The sequence below is a fragment of the Lepisma saccharinum genome, chromosome 24, assembly GCF_977018435.1.
Source record: "Lepisma saccharinum chromosome 24, izLepSacc3.1, whole genome shotgun sequence".
NCBI classification, from domain to species: Eukaryota; Metazoa; Arthropoda; class Insecta; order Zygentoma; family Lepismatidae; genus Lepisma; species Lepisma saccharinum.
In genome coordinates this window covers 34,869,557-34,892,687 of record NC_139252.1, presented here as the reverse complement: position 1 = coordinate 34,892,687, position 23,131 = coordinate 34,869,557, and the positions used below count along the sequence as shown (strand labels likewise).

The 23,131-nt window shown below is 40.7% G+C and overlaps 1 protein-coding gene across 3 annotated transcripts in view; it reads right to left on the bottom strand.

Annotated features, from left to right (window-relative positions):
• LOC145978334 (uncharacterized) overlaps positions 1-23,131 on the bottom strand; it is a 278,099-nt gene that overhangs the window by 144,788 nt on the left and 110,180 nt on the right. Inside the window, exon 1 of one of the 3 annotated variants that reach the window (XM_083110913.1) lies at positions 17,031-17,703. The exons of the other annotated variants lie outside the window; for them this stretch is intronic. Coding sequence (XP_082967039.1) covers positions 17,031-17,375 — 345 coding nt within the window. The 5' untranslated portion in view covers positions 17,376-17,703. Of the gene's footprint in view, positions 1-17,030; positions 17,704-23,131 lie in introns of those variants that run through there. 3 annotated transcript variants of the gene reach the window in all.

The window sequence follows — 23,131 nt, the reverse complement described above, 5'->3', positions numbered from 1 at the left end:
ACAGTATTATAAAGCTATAAAAAAACAGCCTGTGAAATATAAAAATGAAAGACGTGCACTAGTGAAATAAAAACCCGCAATATTAATTTAAGTGCAAAATTCAACTTACTCCAGGACCCGATTACTTGTGCCGTACTACATCCAAAGCACGCTGTTTGTCCAGTTGCACGTCAATACGTGTCTGTGCGAAAGATTGCAGCTTAACAAAGGAAGTTATGTGACTTTTGGATTTCTCATGTTTGGCACAAGTGTTGCAAAGATTACAGTCACGCGTCCATACATTCTTTTCAGCCCCGAAAAGTAAGCACGGCGAACAAAAATGCAAAGCTTATTAACACTTATACTTCCTGTCAACCATGGTGTTTTGTCATAATTTGCTTGCGAAAATGCCTCACATATTCCCGATTTTGTCTTTGTGTGTAGAAATAAGTTCAAGCGATGACACTGGCCTACCTGTATTAACAATTTGCAACTTCTCCTGAAAAGATCTTGTTCCAAAAGGTTTCACCAGCAAATCTTGTATCACATCCATTACCCTTTAACACAGCACTATCACGACAAACACTAACACCTAAATAAATAATAAACACGAAGCACAGCACGAAGCCAACGACTACACGCATTCAGTTTCACGCGCCAAACTTCTGTTGTTGTGTTCCTGGCTCAGAATGAAATTCCCTATGAATAATAAAAAAAATCCCTTTCCGAGCTCGAAATGACAGGTTTTTAAAAGTTCGAATCATTGCAGGTCAGAGTCAGAATTTTATTTCGGGATGGGGATCATCCCTTATTAGCAGCCGCCACATAAATTTGAAACAGTGGGGGTTAGAAGTCCTGAAGATGAATCTCAGATTATTACAACGTATTAAGCAAAGTGTTTAATCCTGCTAATGAAGTAAAATGAATTACCACTATACACTTTTTAAATTAGATATTTGTAGGATTTCGGGGAGGTGGGTTTCCCTTTAAAAAAATATTCAGTTCCGTGAGAGAAGTATTCTCGCTGCTTTTGAAGATTAGAGAGGAGAAACAATCACTATTTTTGTAAATACAAGGATGGGGGGAGTCAGCAAATAGATGCTTTAATTGCTTAAGCCTTGAATTTTAATTCAGTTTGCTTTATCTTCAATATTTAAGCTTTTCCCTTTTGATAAATTTATGTTCAAGTAACAGAAATCAGCAAGACAGAAGCAAATGTAAAGTGAAAATTAGCGTAGAATTGGTCTGCCCATGTTATTCAGTTTTCCTGTTCTTCGCACTCTACCGGGTATGTTTTCCCTAGTTGAGCGGAGGGAACGGAAAAGGCTCTCAAGGTTGAGAGTGCGACCGGTGGACTCTCACAAGAAGGAGCTTACCCTGGACACGGAATCACCGCGCCTGAAAAGCAGTGTTTCCTCACCCTCTTTCCTTTCTCCTCCCTCCTCGCCAAGGGTTGTAAGGAAAGCGGGAGGAATGACGTCAGGGTGAGATTCCCTGAAGTCATTCCACCGGCTGGAGAAAGGTTCCCGGACATTCGGTGGCAAACGATTGGAAGTATTCGCGCGCTGGAAGCAAGGAAATGTATGCATCGAAATTGGTTTGGAAGAATATTGCGAGGAAATGTGTGTGTGTGTGTGTATATATATATATATATATATATATATATATATATATATATATATATATATATATATATATTTAAAAAAAAGAAATACAGCCGGGTCATCTGCGATTACCTAGATGACCCAGAGTATACGCCGCTGCACGTAGAACACTTTATCGTCGTGGCCTTGAAGTTCCCTCAGGGCACTCCTACGTAAAGGCTTCTCAGCTAGAAGGATATCTTCCCCATTGAGTGGAGGAAAAGTGGGTGCGTATAGAGGTCCCTCAACTTTCGTATTCTGTTTCATTTCAGAACCCGTGCTGTATCGTCGACTTAATCCAATCTATCCGATGTAGGTTTTAGGTTCTGTTTCTGTTCGGTTATTTCACGTTGTCTTCCTGCTTATGTTATTCGCGACGAAGGCTCTGGATTCGATAATCTGGACAATAACGGGATTGTGTTGGTTGCTTGATTTGGTGTCTTAAGTTCACTTTATGTCCTGTTAGGCTAATCGTGAATGGACCTACAGTTTAAAGGGGGATCCGAACCACTATGTTCCTCCACCGAGTATCGAACCCGGGATCCCTTAATTACAAGGCGCCCACGATCCCACTCCGCCATCGGGGATTGTGTTCGCAACGAATGAATCAAATTTGAGTGATATGATATGCAACCATTGGAAGACTATTGAAAGAAAAGCTACGGGAACCTGCCAGTTTTTCTACTGCAGACAGGAAACCATAAACATGCAAGAGAAGCTTATATTCTATGAAACCTGACGCTATGTGCTCGAATACTGGCTATATATAATCCATAGAGGCATAGCAACGTTAAACAACCTCTTATATGATACATATAGGTTTAAAAAGGTCGAAATACAAAGATTGTGTGCGCCTCACTGATCGCGTAGTGGTAAGGCCTTGTAATCAAGGGGTCTCGGGTACGATACCAGGTGATCGCACATAGTGGTTCGGATCCCACTTTAAACTGTATGCACTTCAGATTAGTCTATCTGTGCCGGTGACTCAGTCGTTAACGCGTCTGACTACCATGCTATAGGCCCCGGGTTCGATCCCCGGCCGGTTCAAGCCCGGGAACTTTTCTAACGTTGGAAGCGGCCCCGGCGCCCACCCAGCGTCGAATGACATGGATACCTGGGGGAAACCCTGGGGGTAAAGGCGGTCAGGGGCGTGATGCTGATCACATCACCCCCCACTCACGAACGAATCAAGAAAGTATGGGGCGGCGTGATGCTGATCACATCACCCCCACTCACGAACGAATCAAGAAAGTGTGGGGCGTTACCCCCACACCCCCTATACGCCTTCATGGCGTAGCGCTAAGCACAGGTGAGAACTTTACCTTTTTTTTTTTTGCATAAAATGGACTTACAACAAAATTTAAAATTGCGATAAAGATTATGATAAGGTATTAAAGAATTGGGTCTAACACATTTTTTTATTGTTTACCAATGACCTTGTTAACGGTGGAAGCGGTCCCGGCGTCTACCCAGCGTCGAATAACATGGGTACCTGGGGGAAACCCTGGGGGGTAAAGGCGGTCAGGGGCGTGATGCTGATCACATCACCCCCACTCACGACCGGATCAAGAAAGTGTGGGGCGTTACCCCCACACCCCCTATACGCCTTCATGGCGTGGTACTATGCACAGGGGAACACTTTACCTTTTTACCTTGTTAACTAATATTCTTAATTTCAGTTTCAAGATGAAATCGGCTACGAAATAAAAGGAGTGGGTTCATATTTCTGTTACGAAATTCCACTTTTGTAGTAGACCTGTGCCACACTAAGATGTGACATAATAAACAAATCTGAGACACTTTCAAAGTATTAAATTGCTATCTACGTATTTGGGAACAATCTTTCAATATAATACTTTTTTTGGACGCGTCAAATCATAGTATTTAATTCCTGTTTTAGCAGCTTTAAGAAACCTGATTTGGGGGGGGGGTTACAAATGCCCTTTCTGCTCCCGTCAAGTTACGCCTATGAAAAAACAGGAATTCAAAGTAAAAGACTGTCCCGACTAAATCGGGAGACACGTCTGATAGATTTACAATTGGGAAAATCATAATTAAGCGTGTAGTTGAAAACAACCTATTTTCATATATTGCATGCAGCTCTACTTTTTCTGCAATGTGGATCAAGAACTGGGGACGTGGAGAAGCACAACACTCCACGTAACCAATAGTCACGTGACCCTCTTTGCTTTCCTGTCATGTTGACCTTCGCGTGGAACACATTTCTCGGTGTTAAGACAGGCAAAATCACCCGATCATCAAAGGGTGCAATATGTGTTGCCTACCCTCCTGCATTACTTGCTCCTATTAAAGCCTTATGGGGAATAACTTTTTTCCATGACTGTACATGCTCCTGAAACTTGTGAAACGACAAAGTACACGTATACTGGATTCATTCATATCTCCCGATAAATGGCCGTAGGCCGGGAGCGCACAACCAAAAGCCTGCGTGCGCTTGTGGTTAAAAATGTATACCACGAGCGCACAAAATCCATGGCGATGTTGCCACGTTGTGTCAACCGTTTCCTTTTCAACATGAATGCATGCTTGCGTAATAAATTCTTTCTTTCTAACCGAACAAAAATAACTTCTATCCAAAGAGGTCATTTCAGTGAGGGAAGGAAGGGTGATCTCCGAAGGAAGGCCAGCCATTACACAGTCATAGATGTGGCAACGAGCATTGGATGTTGTGCGCTCGTGGCACCTTTCATATACCACGAGCGCACACTTTCACATTTTTGTGCGCTGGTGGACTGCACCCCGATATTTTGCTGAAATTAAGGGGATTCCATACTGGTGGACTCCCTGGAAGTTGCGAACCAAACAGGAAACCAAGCGCAAATACCATACTCGAGAAGAAGCAGGGACACTTTCATCAGAGGAGTCACCACAAGATCTCCTTCCCTGCATCGACCATCCCTCAATCTGTCCGCCTCCGCCCAAAGAAGTGATTCGCTTAACAAGCTCCAGGAAGACTTCCAGAAGAGGCCTCCTCCTCATTCCCCCACTGACTGAAGGACTCACGAGGGAATGTCACGAGACGATGAGGCAAGCGGACCAAGTCACTCATCCTATTCTCCGTTCAATACTCTCCCTCGGGCGTGGCTTATTTTGGGCGGATATTGCGGTGGAACGCTTTATTTATTCACGCGAACACTCAGCCGTGGCGTCATCCTGTTAAGAAACACATTAAGGCAAGCAGTTTCGGATATGAACAACATATTAATCTTGTTGAGGGGAAAAGATCGCACAACATTAATATGAATATGAGTTTCCTAGTCGTGGTTTGTGATATCAATGTAAAGAGAAAACTCAGTAGAGTTGCGAATCGTTCCAAATAATAAATTTTACACATCTGTCAGTCCTAAAGTCGGCAATTTATTTTTTCTTCCTATGTCTCGTCACGGAAGAAAATAACCATCTGCTTTAATTGATTGATTTGTTGTTTTCAGTCCACTTTATGCACAGAAAGGCTAACCGGGACTGGGCCTACAGTTTAGAGTGGGATCCGAACCACTGTGCATGTGCCTCCACCGAGTATCAAACCCGGGACCCCTTGATTACAAGACGACGACGTTATATCTCCCCCCACTATTTTCTTTAACGCTACATACATGAAAATATGGTACAGCACAACGCTTACCACAATAAGTGAAGATTACACCTTATGAAATTATCGGGCACGCCACTGGCGTTTCCGATGGCGATGTTGATGCGCCTTCGCAGTTCCAGCAGTGTCTGTGGAAGTGGAGGAACATAACTCTTGGATGAAACTCCATAGGAAGAAATCGCACAATATCTTCATCGGAAACTTCACACAAGACGTGCTTGAGAAAGTTTGGCAAGAGTCGGAGTGCCGCCTGAACTCTTGTTTTGACACACGCACATTGAATGCATTTAAGGTCTGCGTGAAACTTCAAATATTCCTCTTTCAAACGGTGATAATATCATGTATTTCTGTTCATTGTAGTCTCACAAAATCGACCAATAATTTATGAACACGATGTATAATGAGTTTGAGTTTTTGCTAGTCCACTTTACCACCTACCCTACAGATTAAAGTTGATTCCGAACCACCATGTGAACCATCGGATATTAAACACGGAACCCCTTGATTACAAGGCGACGACGTTACCACCACGCCATCGTGGAGGCCATTGATACCGCAAAGTATACTCGCTGAAGTATATAAACAGGTCACAGATAATATTTATCCGTCTCAGCACAAATTTAATCCAATTTTAAAACCGAAAGTAACGGACCCGAAAGAAAACTTGACAAAGAATTCCGATTTCGGAAAAGAAAAACAGAAAATCAACCTTTTACCCTAGGATAACATAGTTACGAAAGACCTTCAGGGAAGTAATTTTTCCGTTTCCGCCTGAAATCAATACGTACCCGAATTTCGGCTACAGAAGCTGAATTTGGTTTCCTGAATATTTGACGAATAATTCCTCAGAGCCGGCGAACATTCCTCTACCTTTGCACATCCTCTGACGACAAAGCGCTGAACTTTACCATGCAATTCATCAATCTTCACGTCTGAAAGCAATTCTGGTTTCTTGCCTGAATGCCTGATCAAATTTGACCTTTCCAAAGTCATAAACCTGCAACTTGGAAAGCACGATCGAAAGGAAATTGTCTTCAATACGCATAACCTGACCCATTTCGTGCGGAAAGTATTGTTGATATTTTCTACACGTTGCCAGGTGTCTAAACCAATACAGTTTTAATTGCAAATTATTTACTTAAGAGTGTGTACTACAGTGATTAGTATATTATGGAAGTTTCAAGTGCTAAATTTGTCGTATTTTACGTCGCCGATTTCCTGTAACTTCTGGCTAATCGTGACGACGAATGATTGGATGAAGCTGATGAAGAAACACTCACAAATGCCGGGATTCGAACCCGGAACCGTCGTTGGTGGTGTTGGCATCATGAGTCGACGATTCAATCCATTCAGATCACTAGAAACATGAAATAGGCAATAATTTACTTTACAGATAGGCAAGTTCTGGTATACCACCTACCCCAATGTAAAAATACATGAATAAAATGACAAAGAAATTGTGCCTTACTGGGATTTAAGCAAATAAGAGTTATGTAAGGGCATTAAACAAAAGAACTGAGTCATAATATGAGGACTAAATATACTCAAGAAGAAGACATATAAACAAGAGGATCAAAGAAATGGGATGGATAGGCCCTATAACATGGAAAACTCGAATTTTACGTGTATACAAGGCACATACGTGAGGAAAAGAGGAGAAGTAAATCTACCCTCTGCAAATTGCAACATGCCATGAGGGGAGGGACTGCGGAGATAGGGCCTAACACATTCACGTTCTCAGCCATATCTGATAAAAAAAAGGCCAGCTGATAAAAAATCACTCCCCCTGAGATAAAGTCGATAGTTTGCCACTGGGCAAGGGTCTAGTAAAACAATATGACCGCTGGCGGTTAGGAATGAAAATATTGTTCCCAACACTCAAATAAATGTTCACAACGATGTGGTTATTTACATTTAAAATAGGCACTTTTATAGGCAACCTGTCAGAATGAAACAAGCAGCGAGTAACTCTCGTGAACGATGCATGGCACGAATGCTACAATAATCCAAGTACAACTCACGCAAGACGGAGTTAGTAATTAAAAACGTCTGCGCAAAATGCACGCAACTGGCATTAAAAGCGAGGCCCGTTTAAGACAGGCTCATAACCGGAACCTCTCGATGACCGAAGCAATTCCAGCAGCACAAAGGCAATCAACCTCTTACAGCCCTTTGTTCTAGGCTAGACGAACAAAAGGTGAAAGTTTAACTATGTCCTAGGGGAAGAAAGAGGGGGCACCGGCAAACAACGTATGGATTTTCGTGCCGAGATCAATTTCATCAGCTTTATTAAGCCACTTTAGCCTATTGTGCATGTGCCTTTTGTCATGCGAACTTTCCTATTATGTTTGACGGCGGGTGGCGGCGGCGCTGCACCATACCACTAACCTATTAATGTTCCTGCATTGCGGAACAAGGGGCTTCAATGGATTATCATCGGACATTTCCTCGTTATATATATTGCCATTAATACTGCGCTGTAAGCAGGCAAGGTGACACCACACAAATATATTTCAACGCTAAATTAAATTACCTTTGAACATCTACCACGTTTTGAATGGATGATACTTTTGTTTTGACGCCATTTTCCTACCTATATAGGGTCAAGGAATTCTTAAACGTGCTTCCATTGATAAAAACAGCTCTGAATACGAAAAATTGTAGCGAAATAATTGCATAATTAAGAAGAGAACGATGTAGTGTTTAATCTATGGATGACCTCTTCAATACCTATGTGGCTAACGTTGTCGCATTGTAATCAGGGGGTTCCGGGTTCCTTTCAACAGTTGATCGTATCACGCTTTAAATTGTAAATCTAGTCCTGAGCAGCGAATTATAGAATTTTAGAAGTGTACTTAAACTTTCGCATTTCCTGGATACCATTTTACATTACACAGTCAATACACCGAACCTATCACTAAATCTTGTATTACCGGTACGAATAACTCGCATGGGTTAAGAGAAAATACTTTGCTATTGTTGCAGAAATTAAAAAAGAAGGTCCAATTCAAAATTTGTTTTAGGTCCACTTTATGCACAGATAGGTTAATCGGGACTGGACCTACGGTACCAATACGGCATCGGGAGGCCAAAAACAAGAATGTACTGTATATTAATGTTTTCGTGGCAAGTCTATTAATAAGAATTATGTTATACGAGTAGGAGGCGGATTTATATGCACTAAAAAATACCAAAATATGCATTAAAAACAGGCAAAATATGTACTATAAATTTTTAAAAGGTGTCCAAAAAGTTGTGTATTACAATTAGAGCTGAGCCGATACCGATGCTTGAAAATTGCAATAATTAAAATTAATTCAAAATTATTTTCCAATTATATGCATCAATATGCCAAGAAATTTGATTTAGAATATTCAAGAATTTCATCAGAATATGAAAATAGATAGATAGTATGTAATCACAAAATAAAGTCTTTCGTGCAAAATTGGTGCAAAAAATGAAGTTTAAATTTTGCATAATTTCCCGGATAATAAGACCCCGCGAAAGTGTCGCGCGGCATTTTTGCGGACCCCGTGAAAGACCAATATGTCGGGAAAGTATCGGTTGGTATCGGCTCAACCGTAATTACAATCTATATATACTTTATAACTTCACCAATACCCTACCCCTTTCTGTCACTGCCCACACAATGCCAAGATTTGAAGCAATTCCCGCCTATATACCCATATTTCCTGCGTAGTTGGCTAATACAATTGCTCAACATGGATAGTGAAAAATATTGCATTTCTGTTATTTGTATTTTTACGGATAAAGACTGTTTACCAAGGAAGAAATGATGATTAGTTGCTGGGGCTTATTTTAGGCTTTTGGCTCAAATAACATGATCATCATGCACTAGATATTAAAAGGTACATTCCATTGCATGCAAAATTTGTAAAAGAAATTAATAGCACAGTCGCAAAATTATTGTTGAGACATTTTTTGGACAGGGTTAACAAATCCACGAAATCTTGGCCCAAAACCCAAAGGACCAATTTCCTACTGCAGTGTTTTTATACGTAGGGAATACATGGACAAGAAGTGGTAATAATCAAATAATTCATACCAAAAAGACACCTACTTTTTTCAACTTTGATTTTGGACGCCATTGTGAATAAATGGTTGCATTGTGATTTCCAATTTCTTGTGTAAATGAAGAAGACTTAGGTGAGCAGGCCATGTGGCACGAATGGGAGAGGAAAGAAGAGTTACTCGTTGGAAAACCTGATGGTAAGAGACCAGTAGTAAGACCAAGACGAAGATGGAGGGATAATGTTGGCCTAAAGGAAATCGGCAGAGATGGAAAAGAGTATATAGATCTTGCTCAGGATAGGAACAGATGGAAGGCCTGTGTTGCTGCAGCCATGAACCTTCAGGTTTAAGAAGGCTAGAGAGTTAGTCAGCTAGTTATTCTGATTTCCAAAAAAAATTACCAGAAATTCGAAGGATGAACTGGTAAATTCTATCACAGGCTAAGAAAATAGTGCAGTAAATAAATGTACAATCTATATTGAACGATCACTGGCTCTGTGACCATGACTGGAACAATGCGACCTGTCAGTAAATTATTAGAATGTGACAACGGCCCGCTCTTGAAAAAAAACTTGGAACACCACTGACATGTGAATAAGCACCATATTTTCGCCCTTATTACTTTCTTACTAGAAGTGCACCACTCAGGATACCCTCTGATACATTTAACATCACCCTGGAGGTGAGCTAAAAAAAAGAACATTGCTGGGAAATTCTCCTATTTCACACACCGCTCTCGTTTTCGGTGTCGGGATATTTCTGCTGCCTTGCCTCATCTTCCTCTGTTATGTGCATGTGAGATACGAAGGCTCTTCAACTTGACATGCGCTGGTGCTTAATATTGCATTCGCCTGGCATCCTCCCTCCGCTTAGCCGTGTACCCTCATGAGTAATTCTGGGAAACTGGGCTTCACTCGCGTAAATGTTAATCGAGCAGAATGGGAATTAAATAGGGGTAGGATCGGAACGACCTTTTACAAATAGAGACGAGACTTTGTGTCCAAAACTTTCGTAAACTATATCATATTGCGACAATTATACTCTCTTTACTATGAGACTTATTCAGACATATAAAAGGGATATCTACCCATTATATACGTACAGTCAACTCTGGATGTAGTGAATATTCGGCTATAGTGAGATACATTCAGCGGGAGATTTGTCACAAGGCTATAGCTTATGGGCGGAAAGCCCACGGGGATCACACAATAATGAGATGCTGACTATTAAAATTCCTTAATATTCTGATAACAGCAAAATAAAACAACATGCCCAATCCTTTTACTTGCTTCTTTCATTAAAGAAGGAAGGAGCGTCTAGTGTTTAAATAACTTCTTACATAATAACCCTATTTTGAGTACTGCATTTTAAAAGAGTGCAAGTCTGTATGCCAAATTGCAAAGGATTGATTGATTTGATTTATTTACTTCGCTTTTTGTGCCACTTTTGGCTAATTTGCGAAGATGAGGTATGATGAAATTGATGAGTGTACACTCACAAACACCCATGCCCAGGCCGGGATCGAACCCGGGACCCCTGGCGTCGTAGAGCGATGAGGTAACCACTCCGCCACGGGGGCCGGCAAAACTGCAACGGAATGCGCACGACTTCACTTAACAGTATTCGAATATAAACAATTGTTCCTCGAATAAACGAATGTACACGTTTTGAATGCCAATAATTGAAAGTTAAGTGGAGGGACATTGACGGTTCAAATCAACATCCTTGTTCTCAGCTCAGAAGCCTTGTCTTGTTCAGTACGCCCATCAGTTTCAACTGTCGGCAAGACACAAAACAATGGATAGCCTAAGCCTAGGGTCCAAATTTTTATAGGGTCTCCCCGATGACGCAGTGGTAGCGTCGTCGCCTTGTAATCAAGGGGTCCCGGGTTCGATTCCCGGTGGAGGCTCATAGTGGTTCGGATCCCACTTTAAACTGTAGGTCCAGTCCCGATTAGCCTTCCTGTGCATAAAGTGGACGTAAAACACCAAATCAATCAATCAATCGATCAAAATCCAACTTTTTATAAGTCGATCCCCTGGATACATTACAAATGTCGTTTGGTGAATAAAAAAAACAACGGGAAATGCCCATGAACAAGTATCATTGTTGGCACCATAAATACAGTCAGCACTTCATTTTGGTAACAACAGAGCGACTCATATTGAAGGGTGGGGCGCGATTGGGGAGGATGTGAGTGAGATGATATTCGAAGCAAGCAACAGCCTGCTCGTCACTTAAAAGTTTTGAAAAGTGATCTTTAAGATGCCAAAGCTTAACGTGTTTACTTTGGACGATAAGGTGAATGTTCTCAGTTAGACGTTGGTCGAAACCATGGTTAAAGTAAATCAACCGTAACATCATTAAAACCGAGGACAAAATTATTTCCTCTGCCGCTACTAACCTCAATCAAGGTCAGCGAACTTCGGATGCAGTGAACCAAAGAAAAAATATGAAGTAAAAAGGAGTAGCATTTTCGAATGGAAAGAAGAGCTTGGGCAAACGAACATCAAGAGGGAGACATTCCGTAACATCAGACAATTACCGGTATCCACGCGAATGGGAATATTAGGCAAACTGAATAGATCTACATAAGCTGATATTAAAAGCAGATACTTAATGCTTCAGCAAGTGACCATTGTGACGAAATCGATGCGATACGTATCATGTTCAATACTCCGTTCTCCACGACAGACCCAAAGCTTCACTTAACTAATTTAACAAAGTCTTGGCACGCAGTGAATTACATATTCCATTCGGATAATGTGCGTGGATACAGAACGATGCGTTTCCACATTCCGTAATTGCATCTAGTGCGTAAACGACAAGAATACTAAACACGCTATATCAACGAATGAAGCTATCATCAGAGTGCATCACAAATTAGTCTGTCCTTCCACCACAGGCCATGCAGAATAAGAATGATGTACAGTCAGCGACAATAAAAATGGGACACCTAGATCCTGAAATAATTGCTTCCGTGCAAAGCGTTGTGTGTGTTGCCTAAGTATACGTGGATTTAATGCAAATTTTCAATGGCAACTTCTACCACCGCCGTATAGTTAGGCAACACACAATGCCTTGCAGGGAATTGAGTTTTCAGGATGTAGGTGTTCCATTTCTATTACCGGTGACTGTACAACTTGCATCGATGATAAAAAAATGTGAGTCTGCGAGTATGTTGGTATACAGCCCCCCCCCCCCCCGTTATATTTAATTTCACTGTACACTGCGGTGGTACGGAAACTACTGGTTAATAATTGAGACGAGAACGACACCGAATCCTTCGTCACTTGACCACGCGATCTGTAAATTCGAGAGAAAACTGAGTTTCGTCGTTCAAGGCACACATAGACTTAGTCAGGGCCTAGAATGAGGTTTCTACAAGCAAGAAAGTTATCTCACACAAGACTGGGAGTGAGACGAGATTGGGCGTCTCGTCTCGACAGAAACTCTACTTACAATTTTTACTCTCTATTTGTCATAATCTCCTTCATTCGTCATTGATTTGATTAATATTACTTGGCTTTACTGTCACTTTTGGCTCATCAAGATGAGTGACGATATGATGCAATTGATGAATAAACACCCATGCCCAGGCCTGGATTCGAACCCAGGACCCCTGGCGTCGTAGCGTGCTGTGATAACCACTACGGCACGGAGGTTGACCTTCATACTCAGTCATAATACATTTAAAATTTAACTATTAAAAGAGTTAAACAGAGAATAGGATTAATTTGAGCAATTCGAGGAAATGTAAATGTTTTGTAAAAGAAATTAGAGTAACAAAGTTCTAAATGTAGAGAAGAGGAAAAGGGAAAAGTGAAAGGAGGATATACATAAACATTACAAGTTAATGATCTTCGAAGAGTAATTATGTAGTTGGTTAGAAGGTAAGACTAAAGGACTCCACTACACTAAAGTACAACTGTAGCTAAAAGTATAAATTATAAAAGTAAAGAAATAAATACATCATATTTTGGTACACCAATTGAGGTTTCAAATTGGATTCATTGAATGAAATTTTATACTTAAAACGTATTGCTGTCAAGTGGTAACAGGAGAAATTAATACTTCCCAGCTGGAGAAACAAAACAATTCATAACTACCTTTCTTATTTTCTCTTGCACTGAAGGACAATCCATATGACGATTTCTAAGTAACATTCTTTCATTACGTATACACCAAGGCGACCACTGGGAAGTAAATTCTATTCGCAAGTTTCAAATAGTTATTATTACCTACTGTTTCAACAGTGAACGGATTCACTGTAGAAGACAAGACAACAACCCCCTAACCTTCAATGGATGAATGAATCATGAACGCAAAATAAACATGGACAGGGTACAATGAGGGTCAGTATACTTCGCATTAAATTACGATTTGCAGTAGTGATCCCTTATCTGTCTCTACTTTGCTTATTTCACCTTGCTTTTATTCCTATATAAATCGTGGCAATGCAGACGCATGAAATGAATGTGAAAGAAACATAATGACAGTGACGTATCCTTGCCTTACTCAGGACTCAAACCTTCGACCACTGGCGTAGTAGAGTGTTACGCTAACCACTCCGCCACAGATGCCGACTGATCAAAACTCAGTAATGACATGGCGATAATATCTTGCCTTGTTATCCTCGAAATAGTCTACATCGGAAATCAAGACATTCGTGGTTGCCTATACCAAAACCACCTCGACTTCCAAAAGCATCTAAAACGAGACATCCTTTCGATTATACAGTCCGCACAGATATTGCGTGTGACGGGCTGCCTATCTTCTTAGGATGTCGCCACCCATCTCTTTGTGTCGCTCCAGATCTGGACAAGAAACTAACATGTGGAGAGTCCTCACTTACAAAAGTGTAATTTGCCTTGTAATCAAGATGACTCTAATTCGACTTCCGATAGATTAAAGTAGCCGTAAAACAAACTTTTCACCACACGTTTTAACAATACCTAGATGGCGTTCAAAACTGGGAATGTTGTGTCGTCTGCAAAAAAATGTATTCAATGCATGTGGATATTAAAGACGGAAATGTTACCTAATTTCATGTAACCATAACTATATTAGCTGGCTTTGAACAGAAGCTATGTTGAGTGGCTTACAACTTGAGGTATGCGAGAGATATAATATTAGTTCAACTAATGTTATTTCATTTTCGAGCGTTTCATTTAAAGCTGGAAAGCAACTTTCCTAACGGGTAAACTAGAAAATATAAAGAGATAATTTCCATAAGAATCGTTATTAACCACATTCTAGGCCTTGACAATATAGGTCTGTAGTGTCTGAGCATGTATGCCTTGCACAACAAAATAAAAGTCTTTCCTCTCCACGTTCATAGTCAACAGCAGCGAGCTATGAGTATCCTTTTCTTGTGAAGAAGTATGTTCCGTGAGGAAACTTAAGCCAAAGCCAAAGAAAAGGTGTTAGCGAATGGCTCTCATATGAGAAGAGTAGTCTTGGTTTACATGATGAATTGGTCGTACAGCCAACAGCAAGGATAATAGTGCGCAAATTGTCCATCGCAATGTTTCTTATTTTCTATTGCACACTCCTGTTCACATAAAGTAGCACACTTTATAAGGTTGAACAGTTCTGTGTTTAAAGAATTAAATTCTGTAGATGCGAAAGCAGATATTGTCCTCTGCTTATTGACGTTTTAATTTCAATTCATGATCATAGATTGTCAAAAAGAGACCGGAAGAAAATGGTGATGGGATGAATTTATTTTGCCGTTTGGTGTACACGTTAAGTCTTTGGATGGCCAGCCAATACTCCCTTGCTACGTTTGACCTGATGGGTAAGGGTTTGAAGAGCTGTTTATCAAGGCATTGTTGAATGTCCAGTACTACCGATCTCCACGTATCCCCAAATAAGGGCTGTAGCTCGTAGCACTCCAAAGGGCTAAGATGTGGAACATAAACCGTGCCGACATTTTCTGTTCAATAATCAACAGCAGCATATAAGAAAAAACCTTGAGGCTAGACGTCTCAAGGAGCTCACTTCATCTTAGGGAGTTTTGAGCCTTTCGGGCTAACGAAGCATCAATAATTATCCTCCAAGATTGTGGTCTTTACTAATCACCTGTGGTGAACAGGGTTTATGACCTTAGTCTTTGTAATCAGTGCCATGAACCAGTTTGTAAACGTGATATAGCAGTGCATTCTGTCACTGATAAATATGTTCATTCAAATAGGCATTGTTTTACCACTGGCATCAGTCACTGTCGCCACACTATTATCAATGTGCCTTGTCAATATCGCTACACTCAACATTAATGTCCTTTCGTGAATGTTACTATGTTATCACTTTATCAACTGCATGTCGTTATCATTCATCCTCATTGCCGCAATTAGCCAAAAGTGGTAGAAAATTTAACGTGTATTTTAAAATATGCAAATAGCCTCACTACTTTTTTTTTCTTTTATGCTTATACTTCTTTCGGTTATCATGATGATAGTGGGACTCTCAAAATCAAAAACAAACCAGAATCTTCTGTCGAGAAAAAATTGAGTCCATCATTCATAACTGATAGTATATATAATATTAAGATATAATGTAAATATTTTTACGTGTTGGTAGGGTGAAGGTAATTACTTTGCGCGCAGCAAAAATATTGTGTTTGGTTTAAACTCGGATCCATTTTACAGAAGTGGGAAAAACTGTCCTGGTTTCACGGACTTTTCATGGTCAAGTCTAGACATCTTGAAGCAAATCCAAGGTTAGTCTAGTGGATGGTATTGCCTTCCAACATTACCTTATCCCCCCCCCCCCCAACAAAAAAGTTGACTAAATGCTAACGCTTCTGTAAAAATAATAATAATACCACCTCAATATATGCACGTACAGATATATAACATCTTTGGTACTATGGTCTATATGGAGTGTTGCCCTCCCTCGTAATTCGCCTCCAATCCTCCCTTGCCATCTCATTCTCCAGCTTCTACGTCAGCCGTTCATCTCAATCGCTCTCTTCTGTTGCGTCCCCTTCGAAAGCGTTTCTCTTAATATTAGCAGCTGAAATATGTATGTATATGACTATACGAGTTCGCCAAAGTGGTCCACACTGTGAAAACAATGGTATCAAAACGACAAGGCTAGTTGTTGTACCAGGAGAGCCACACCACATTTAACCTTAGCAGTGTTGCAATAACACAGCTAAGTCGTTGTAATGAACCCTATTTTAACACCACTGGGGTGACCAGATTGTGGTGTGGACCTTGTGGGAGCATTGTTTGTGTGGTTTTAACACTAGAGTTTTTTCAGTGCACACAATGAAATTAGTTTAAACGTTTAAAAAAACAATACTATCAGTAGACGCTAAACGGCACAAGACAGTTATAAAATCCTGGTGGAATAAAAGAATAGCTACCACAAGGTCCACACCGAAACAGGAGCAAATACGTAACAAAAAAAACTGCGCTGTCGCCCGCGCCAAGTGCTGTCATAACCTGGTTTAAAGTAGCCACTAGAACTTATCAGATCGTGCACACTCTTCAGCAAAATACACGCGAAAAGAGTTTCCGAAATGCCGTGAAACGAAAAGACAAACCTCCGAATCTGGGCTCGACGAACCGTGAATGAACGAAAATTACATACTTTCACGGTGGAAAGGAGAGTACGCTGCGGAGACGAAGACTTTCGTCGTGACCTTGCAACGTCATATTGCGGCAGTTCTGAAAAACTTTTCTGCACCGTGGTACCTTCCCCGACCCACAACAGAAACTAGACCGTTGACCTGAAGGTCAAGTTAAGTCTACCCTTACCTTCTGCTCTCTCCGAGGGATGCAGGACCTCTTGGTCTTCCTCTCGGCGGTAGGGTAGAGCTTCTGGACCTTGCTGTCCACTTCCGGGACCGTTTCCGTAATAACTGGAAGACTGATATCGATAGGAAGGGGTGGAAGGGGGAGGAATACGTCCTTGTCCAGGTCCTCGATTTCTTCTCCCTCGGCAAACTCCTTTCGCCCGAACTTCTCGTCCTTGTCGGGAACATCCTTGGCTATCTCGTGCTGAATCCTGAGCTCGTTCTTCTTCGTCTTGGCCGCCTTTCCGCCGATCATCGGCCACACGGGGGCGACAACCACCCCATCTTTGGTACGCCGGTTCTCCATTCACTGCCGCAAAGGGTCATCCCTCTGCATGGCTTCAATTTCCTGCTTCCGGCTTACCGAATTCTAGCTCTCGCCTCCACCACCGAGGGTACCCCCTTCTGGCTATCGATCGGACGAAAACCCAAGCGTCACAAACACCGTCACAATACGAAAACCTCTTCTGTTATTGTTATTATCTCTCGCGCACTTTCGGAGTTATTTACCGCACCGGTTCACTTGCAATTCGTCCTCTCTTGATATAACGATCACACGTCAATGGAAGACCTTGTACTTGCTCTGTCTTCGAGCACCGAACCACATCCCCGCTCACAGACACAGCACAGACTGAAAACGGCAGCGGCTGAGCTCGCCCACACAAGCACCACCATGCGGTAGCGAGCGAAACTAACTGCATGAAAACCCCTGCACTGTAGACGGCAGTCCCCTCCCCTCGCCCCGCTGCTTTCTCTTGCAAAAAAGCACCAACGATCTCAATTTCGCCAAAACAACTTTCATGCCGCATCACATAAAGACTTAGAAATGAGGCACAATAAAAACATGCATGCACTGTACAAGATTCGATCCTCGGTAAAAGCACAGTGATAACGCAGTGACGTCACTTTAAACTCGATCACAATTAACCTAATCTGCTCATAAACAAACTGCTACGCTTCTCACGCAAAGCAAAGAGAACAGGTTTCTGAAAGCAAAATACATTCATGCATGTGCACGGGAGTAAGAATAGAATGGTCCTCTAGACGAAACAAGATAATGTTCGCCCTATAGTTTAGATTTGTCTAATAGATTAATAGCACATTTAAGAACTGTTTCATATTAGGTATCATCATTACTTTTTCGTTTCTGCTCTGGGGACCTCCCCGATGGCATAGAGGTACGGTCGTCGCCTGGTAATCAAGTGGTACCAGGTAGTTCGATAACTCGGTGGAAACACATTTGTTCGGATCCCACGTTAAACTGTAGGTCCAGTCCCAATTAACCTACATGTGCATAATGTCGGCTTAAAACCAACGTCAATTAAATTGTTACTCTAGGAAGCTATGCAAAGACATTATATTTTTCGAAATTTAGAACACTACTGCAATACTCTCCAACAAAGGTCATAAAATTTTCAACCGTAACGAAATTAAGATTGAAGAAAATCTGTTGTCCATATACACCCTGTTCCATCTATCTCTGGAGCAAGGCCGCGCATAGCGGCAGAGAAGGGGGGGAATCGAGTGGGCAGAGCGAAGCAGTGCACGCTGCTGCAAAGGTTTCCCCCTCCAAGCAATCCAGTTCCCTCTCACGTGTTCATTGGTGGAGCCGTCTCGCGTCACTACTTGCGGAGAAACTTGTCTTCGTTCGCATGCTCCAGAGGTAACTGGGACAGGTTATAGGTGGCGGACGCGCCAGGACTGTAGCCTGTCTTATACAGAGAAACAATGATCATCCTGAAATTAACTGATGCACAACTAAATCTACACATTGACGATTGTATGGCATCTAGAAAGGCGAAGGGCATGATTGGAAATAAGCAGAGTCTCTTTTCTGCTTGTGTAGTGGGGAGATGCAAGCCAGGACCAAGTTTTACACCTTCCGTAGCTGAAAACGACGAGGGCAGATCTTATCCTCAGCTTCCGGAAGACCTGAGAATGTGTGGGCGTAGTCGCGACGGTAGCATGTGGGTGAGTTTGAGCTGTGGGGTTAGGGTATGCGAGGGTGAGGAGGTGAGTATCGACGCCAGGATGAGGGCGAGCTGTGAGGTTGAGGGAGAAAAGATAACGTGAAAGTGAGGATGTTCGAAGTTGAGGGTGCAGGGGTAGAATAATACAAGCAGCCCGAAAATTTTCAGCTGACGCCTGAATTCTCAAATTCAGTACAAAAAATATATTTTTAAAAATATTTCGAGTTCACTCATGGAAATATTCATTACCTTTAAAATAAAAATAATAACTAGTACAACGTGTGTTTCTTAATGTTTGTGTGTTTCCTGTTATCACGTGTATATTTATATCAGAATAATAAACATGCTATTATAATTTTTTTCACTGTCACTAGCCGAATTTTAAAATCTGCGGCGATATGGTACGGTCGGTCTGAATAGTTATTCAGTTATTCACGCTGTTACAGTTGATCCTTCTTTCCAATCTTGTATTAATTAATAAATTAAATGCTTAAAGATCTATGCTCATTGATTTCAAAAAAACATATGATTCGGTCAAAAGAGATAAATTATATATTAGTCGACTTTGTTAGTATGATAAAAGTATGCACCAGTGAAACAGAAAGTAAAATTCGTGTGGGTATTAATATGTCCGACAAATTTACAATTCATGGTGGGTTAAAACAAGGAGATGCATTATCTCCATTGCTCTTTATTTTGCCTTAGAATATGCTGTTAGGAAGGTAAAAGAAACTAACGAAGGACTAAAATTAAACGGTGTAACTCAGTTGTTAGCATATGCAGATGATGTAGACTTATTAGGGGATTATATAAATACAATTAAGAATAATGCTTAAATATTTTTCAAAACTGCTAAAGAGATAGGTTTGGAAGTTAACAAAGAGAAAACTAAATATATGCTTGCAGGCCGAAACCAAGTGTTAGGTAATAATCAAAATCTAATTATTGATAACAACTCGTTTGAACCAGTTTCCAAATTCAAATACTTAGGAGTAATATTAACAAATGAAAATTATATTAAAGAGGAAATAAAAAGTAGGCTTAATTCAGGAAATGCATGTTACTTCTCTCTTCATAAACTTTTGTCTTCTCGTTTAATATCTAAGAAACTAAAAGTTAAAATATACAAAACAGTAATTTTGCCTGTAGTATTATATGGGTGTGAAACTTGGTCCCTTACATTGAAAGAGGAACATAAATTGAGAGTATTTGAAAATAAGATCCTTAGGAAAATATTTGGACCTGAAAGGGATGAGGAGACAGATGAGTGGAGAAGGTTACATAATTTAAAACTACATAATTTGTATTCATGTCCAGATATTACTAGAATGATTAAATCAAGAAGACTTAGGTAGGCAGGCCTATGTGGCACGAATGGGAGAGAAAAGAGGAATTTACAGGATTGTCGTTGGGAAACCTGACGGTAAGAGACCTGTACGAATGCCAAGACGAAGATGGAGGGACAACGTTGAGATGGACCTAAAGGAAATCGGTAGGTATGGAAAAGAGTATATAGATCTTGCTCAAGATAGGGAAAGATGGAAGGCCTGTGTTGCTGCAGCCATGAACCTTCGGGTTTAAGAAGGCTAGAGAGTTAGTTAGTTAGTTTAGCTTAAAGATCATATTTTATTAATTAATAAATTAAATGTTTAAAGATCATATTTCAAAATGGCTTTCTTAGACCACATTTGCCAAAAAAAAGGCTGACTCCTAAGAAAAAGGGGCTGGCGCCTGAAATAGTTTTCATTTTTTCTATCCTTGTATATACTGTACATGTATGTATGTCAAGTTGTTGAGTTGCTGTTTTTAAGTCTGCTTTGTGCACAGATATGACAATCGGGACTGAACCTACAGTTTAAAGTTGAATCCGAACCACTATGTGCATCCACTGGGTATCGAACCCCGGACCCCTGTGTATATGTATACAGGGTGTCTCAAAAGTAATAGTGCAAACTGACAAAGCTGAAAGTACACGATAATAGAAGCAAAAAAGTCTCGGTAAACATGGGACTGCAAACGAAAAGTTTCCGAGATAATCGCGAATGTGTGATTACAAGCCGCCACTGATTTCATTGTTTGTAAACGTCGTCCTAGTTGGTAAAATGCTAATAATGTGTGCGAATGTGTGGATACAAGCCGTACCACCTCTCGGAAATATTATGTTTGATTGCAACGCCACCTCTCGGAAATGTTCTGTTTTGTAAACAAAGAGCAAACCTCGTACCGCGCAAGGAGTAAAGCACTCAGTGTTTACAAAATTCAATCAATGACGGCTTGTAACCACACATTCGCACACGTTATTAGCATTATACCAACTACGACGATCTTTACAAACAATGAAGTCAGTGGCGTCTTGTAATCACACATTCACGATTAACTCCAAAACGGCTCGTTTGCGGACCCATGTTTACTGAGACTTTTTTGCTTCTATTATCGTGTACTTTAACCTGTGTCAGTTTACGCTATTACTTATGAGACACCCTGTATACATGTATATGTCTAGACTGTCTCGTTCTCGATCTTATCTCGAGTCCCGAGATACAAGTGTATAAACAACATACGCGTCGTGGCACCTCATCAACTTTCACAACGTATAGATGTCGTTAAGGCAAAGGAAAAAAAAAACTTTTTCTTTAGGTCTTGTTGTTTGGTGCGTCATTTCAACGCTATGCGTCATTTCAACGCTACGAATCCTCGAAAAAACTGCATTTATCCTGAATATATGCAACCAGGTAGCACTGGCTCACAATTGGCACGCTTGTAATTACTGTAAACATTAAGTTTCTAAATAATCAGATAAATATCGTTTTGGTATGTCTGAAGAAGTGGCACGATAAAGTAAAGCTAGTATAGATAAATTGTCAAATGTCATACCAAAGTCTCGAACGAGACTGAGAATTTGAGACACTAAATCTCGGTCTCGTCTCGACAAGTCTTCGGACTTTAAGGGTGAGGCATTTGGCCACGATGTATTTGATCCTGCAGAACGGTTTGGTCCATATAGTTTTGAAGGTCAGAATCAACGAAGAAGCATTTCCGACCTTTATATAAAGGACTTTTCTCCGCGTCCGGAACGATAGGCTTCCGATAAAGAGTACTCTCCACTAACACCGCACCCTTTACTACCAATTCTGTGCACCGTCTGGCTATGAAACCACTTTTTCCTCCCCTAAATCACAACCGAACGTCATTAGGCAGCATGCACAAATAAGGATGCAGAAGCTCCGAGGAAATCTCGTGTCCTTGACGAATCACCGTTATCGATTTCCCATGAAAATGACAGGCTTGGCGTTTGAGAAATCCCAGTCCTGGAAGCATTCGAAGAAGAGAGAAGACGCCCAAATCTCTCCTATTTGTCCTCACGTAAATATACTTGAAAAACAATATCCTGACTGGGCACGGCCTCGAGACAGAGACAGTCGTTTAATAATCAAGACGAGAACGAAACCAGACACTCGTAAATAAAGTTAGAATTTAAATTACACGATAGTTTCTCACAATTCAAAATCCCTTCACTGTGAGACTTGACTGATATATAATAAATATTTACATTAATTTCAATGTCCATCACACGCACACACAAAATAATAAAATGCATGCAAAAAGGATAAAAATAAAAAGCATTGTAAATATATTTATATTATTTTTAAAGTAGGAAAAACAAAATATGCTGACCAAGGCAGTAATTTATTTTATTAAAAAACATAAACTAACGTAACGTCAGCATATTTAGTTTTTCATAATCATGGAAACAAGGCTTAATGGAGTTATAATTAAAGTAGGACTGAATTTGGGTTTTTAAATATTAGCTGTGTGTTTAGTGATTTCTGTAAACAGTCCAGGGTGCACTACGAGGAAGTAAGGTTGATATTTGGGTGTCTTAAGAAAGAGTCACCCCTTACAACCCCCTCCCTCTGATTAGTGGCCATTAAAAACTAATGACAACAAAACAAAAGGAACTAGAAGTTGTTCAGCCACGCTCAACAATTTACCAATCCAAAAATAGAGCACAATTTTCCTTCTGTACAAGCAAACCCGGAACAAATATAAGCATGCAGCTGTAGGGACGAAATCCCTAATTACAGACGTGATT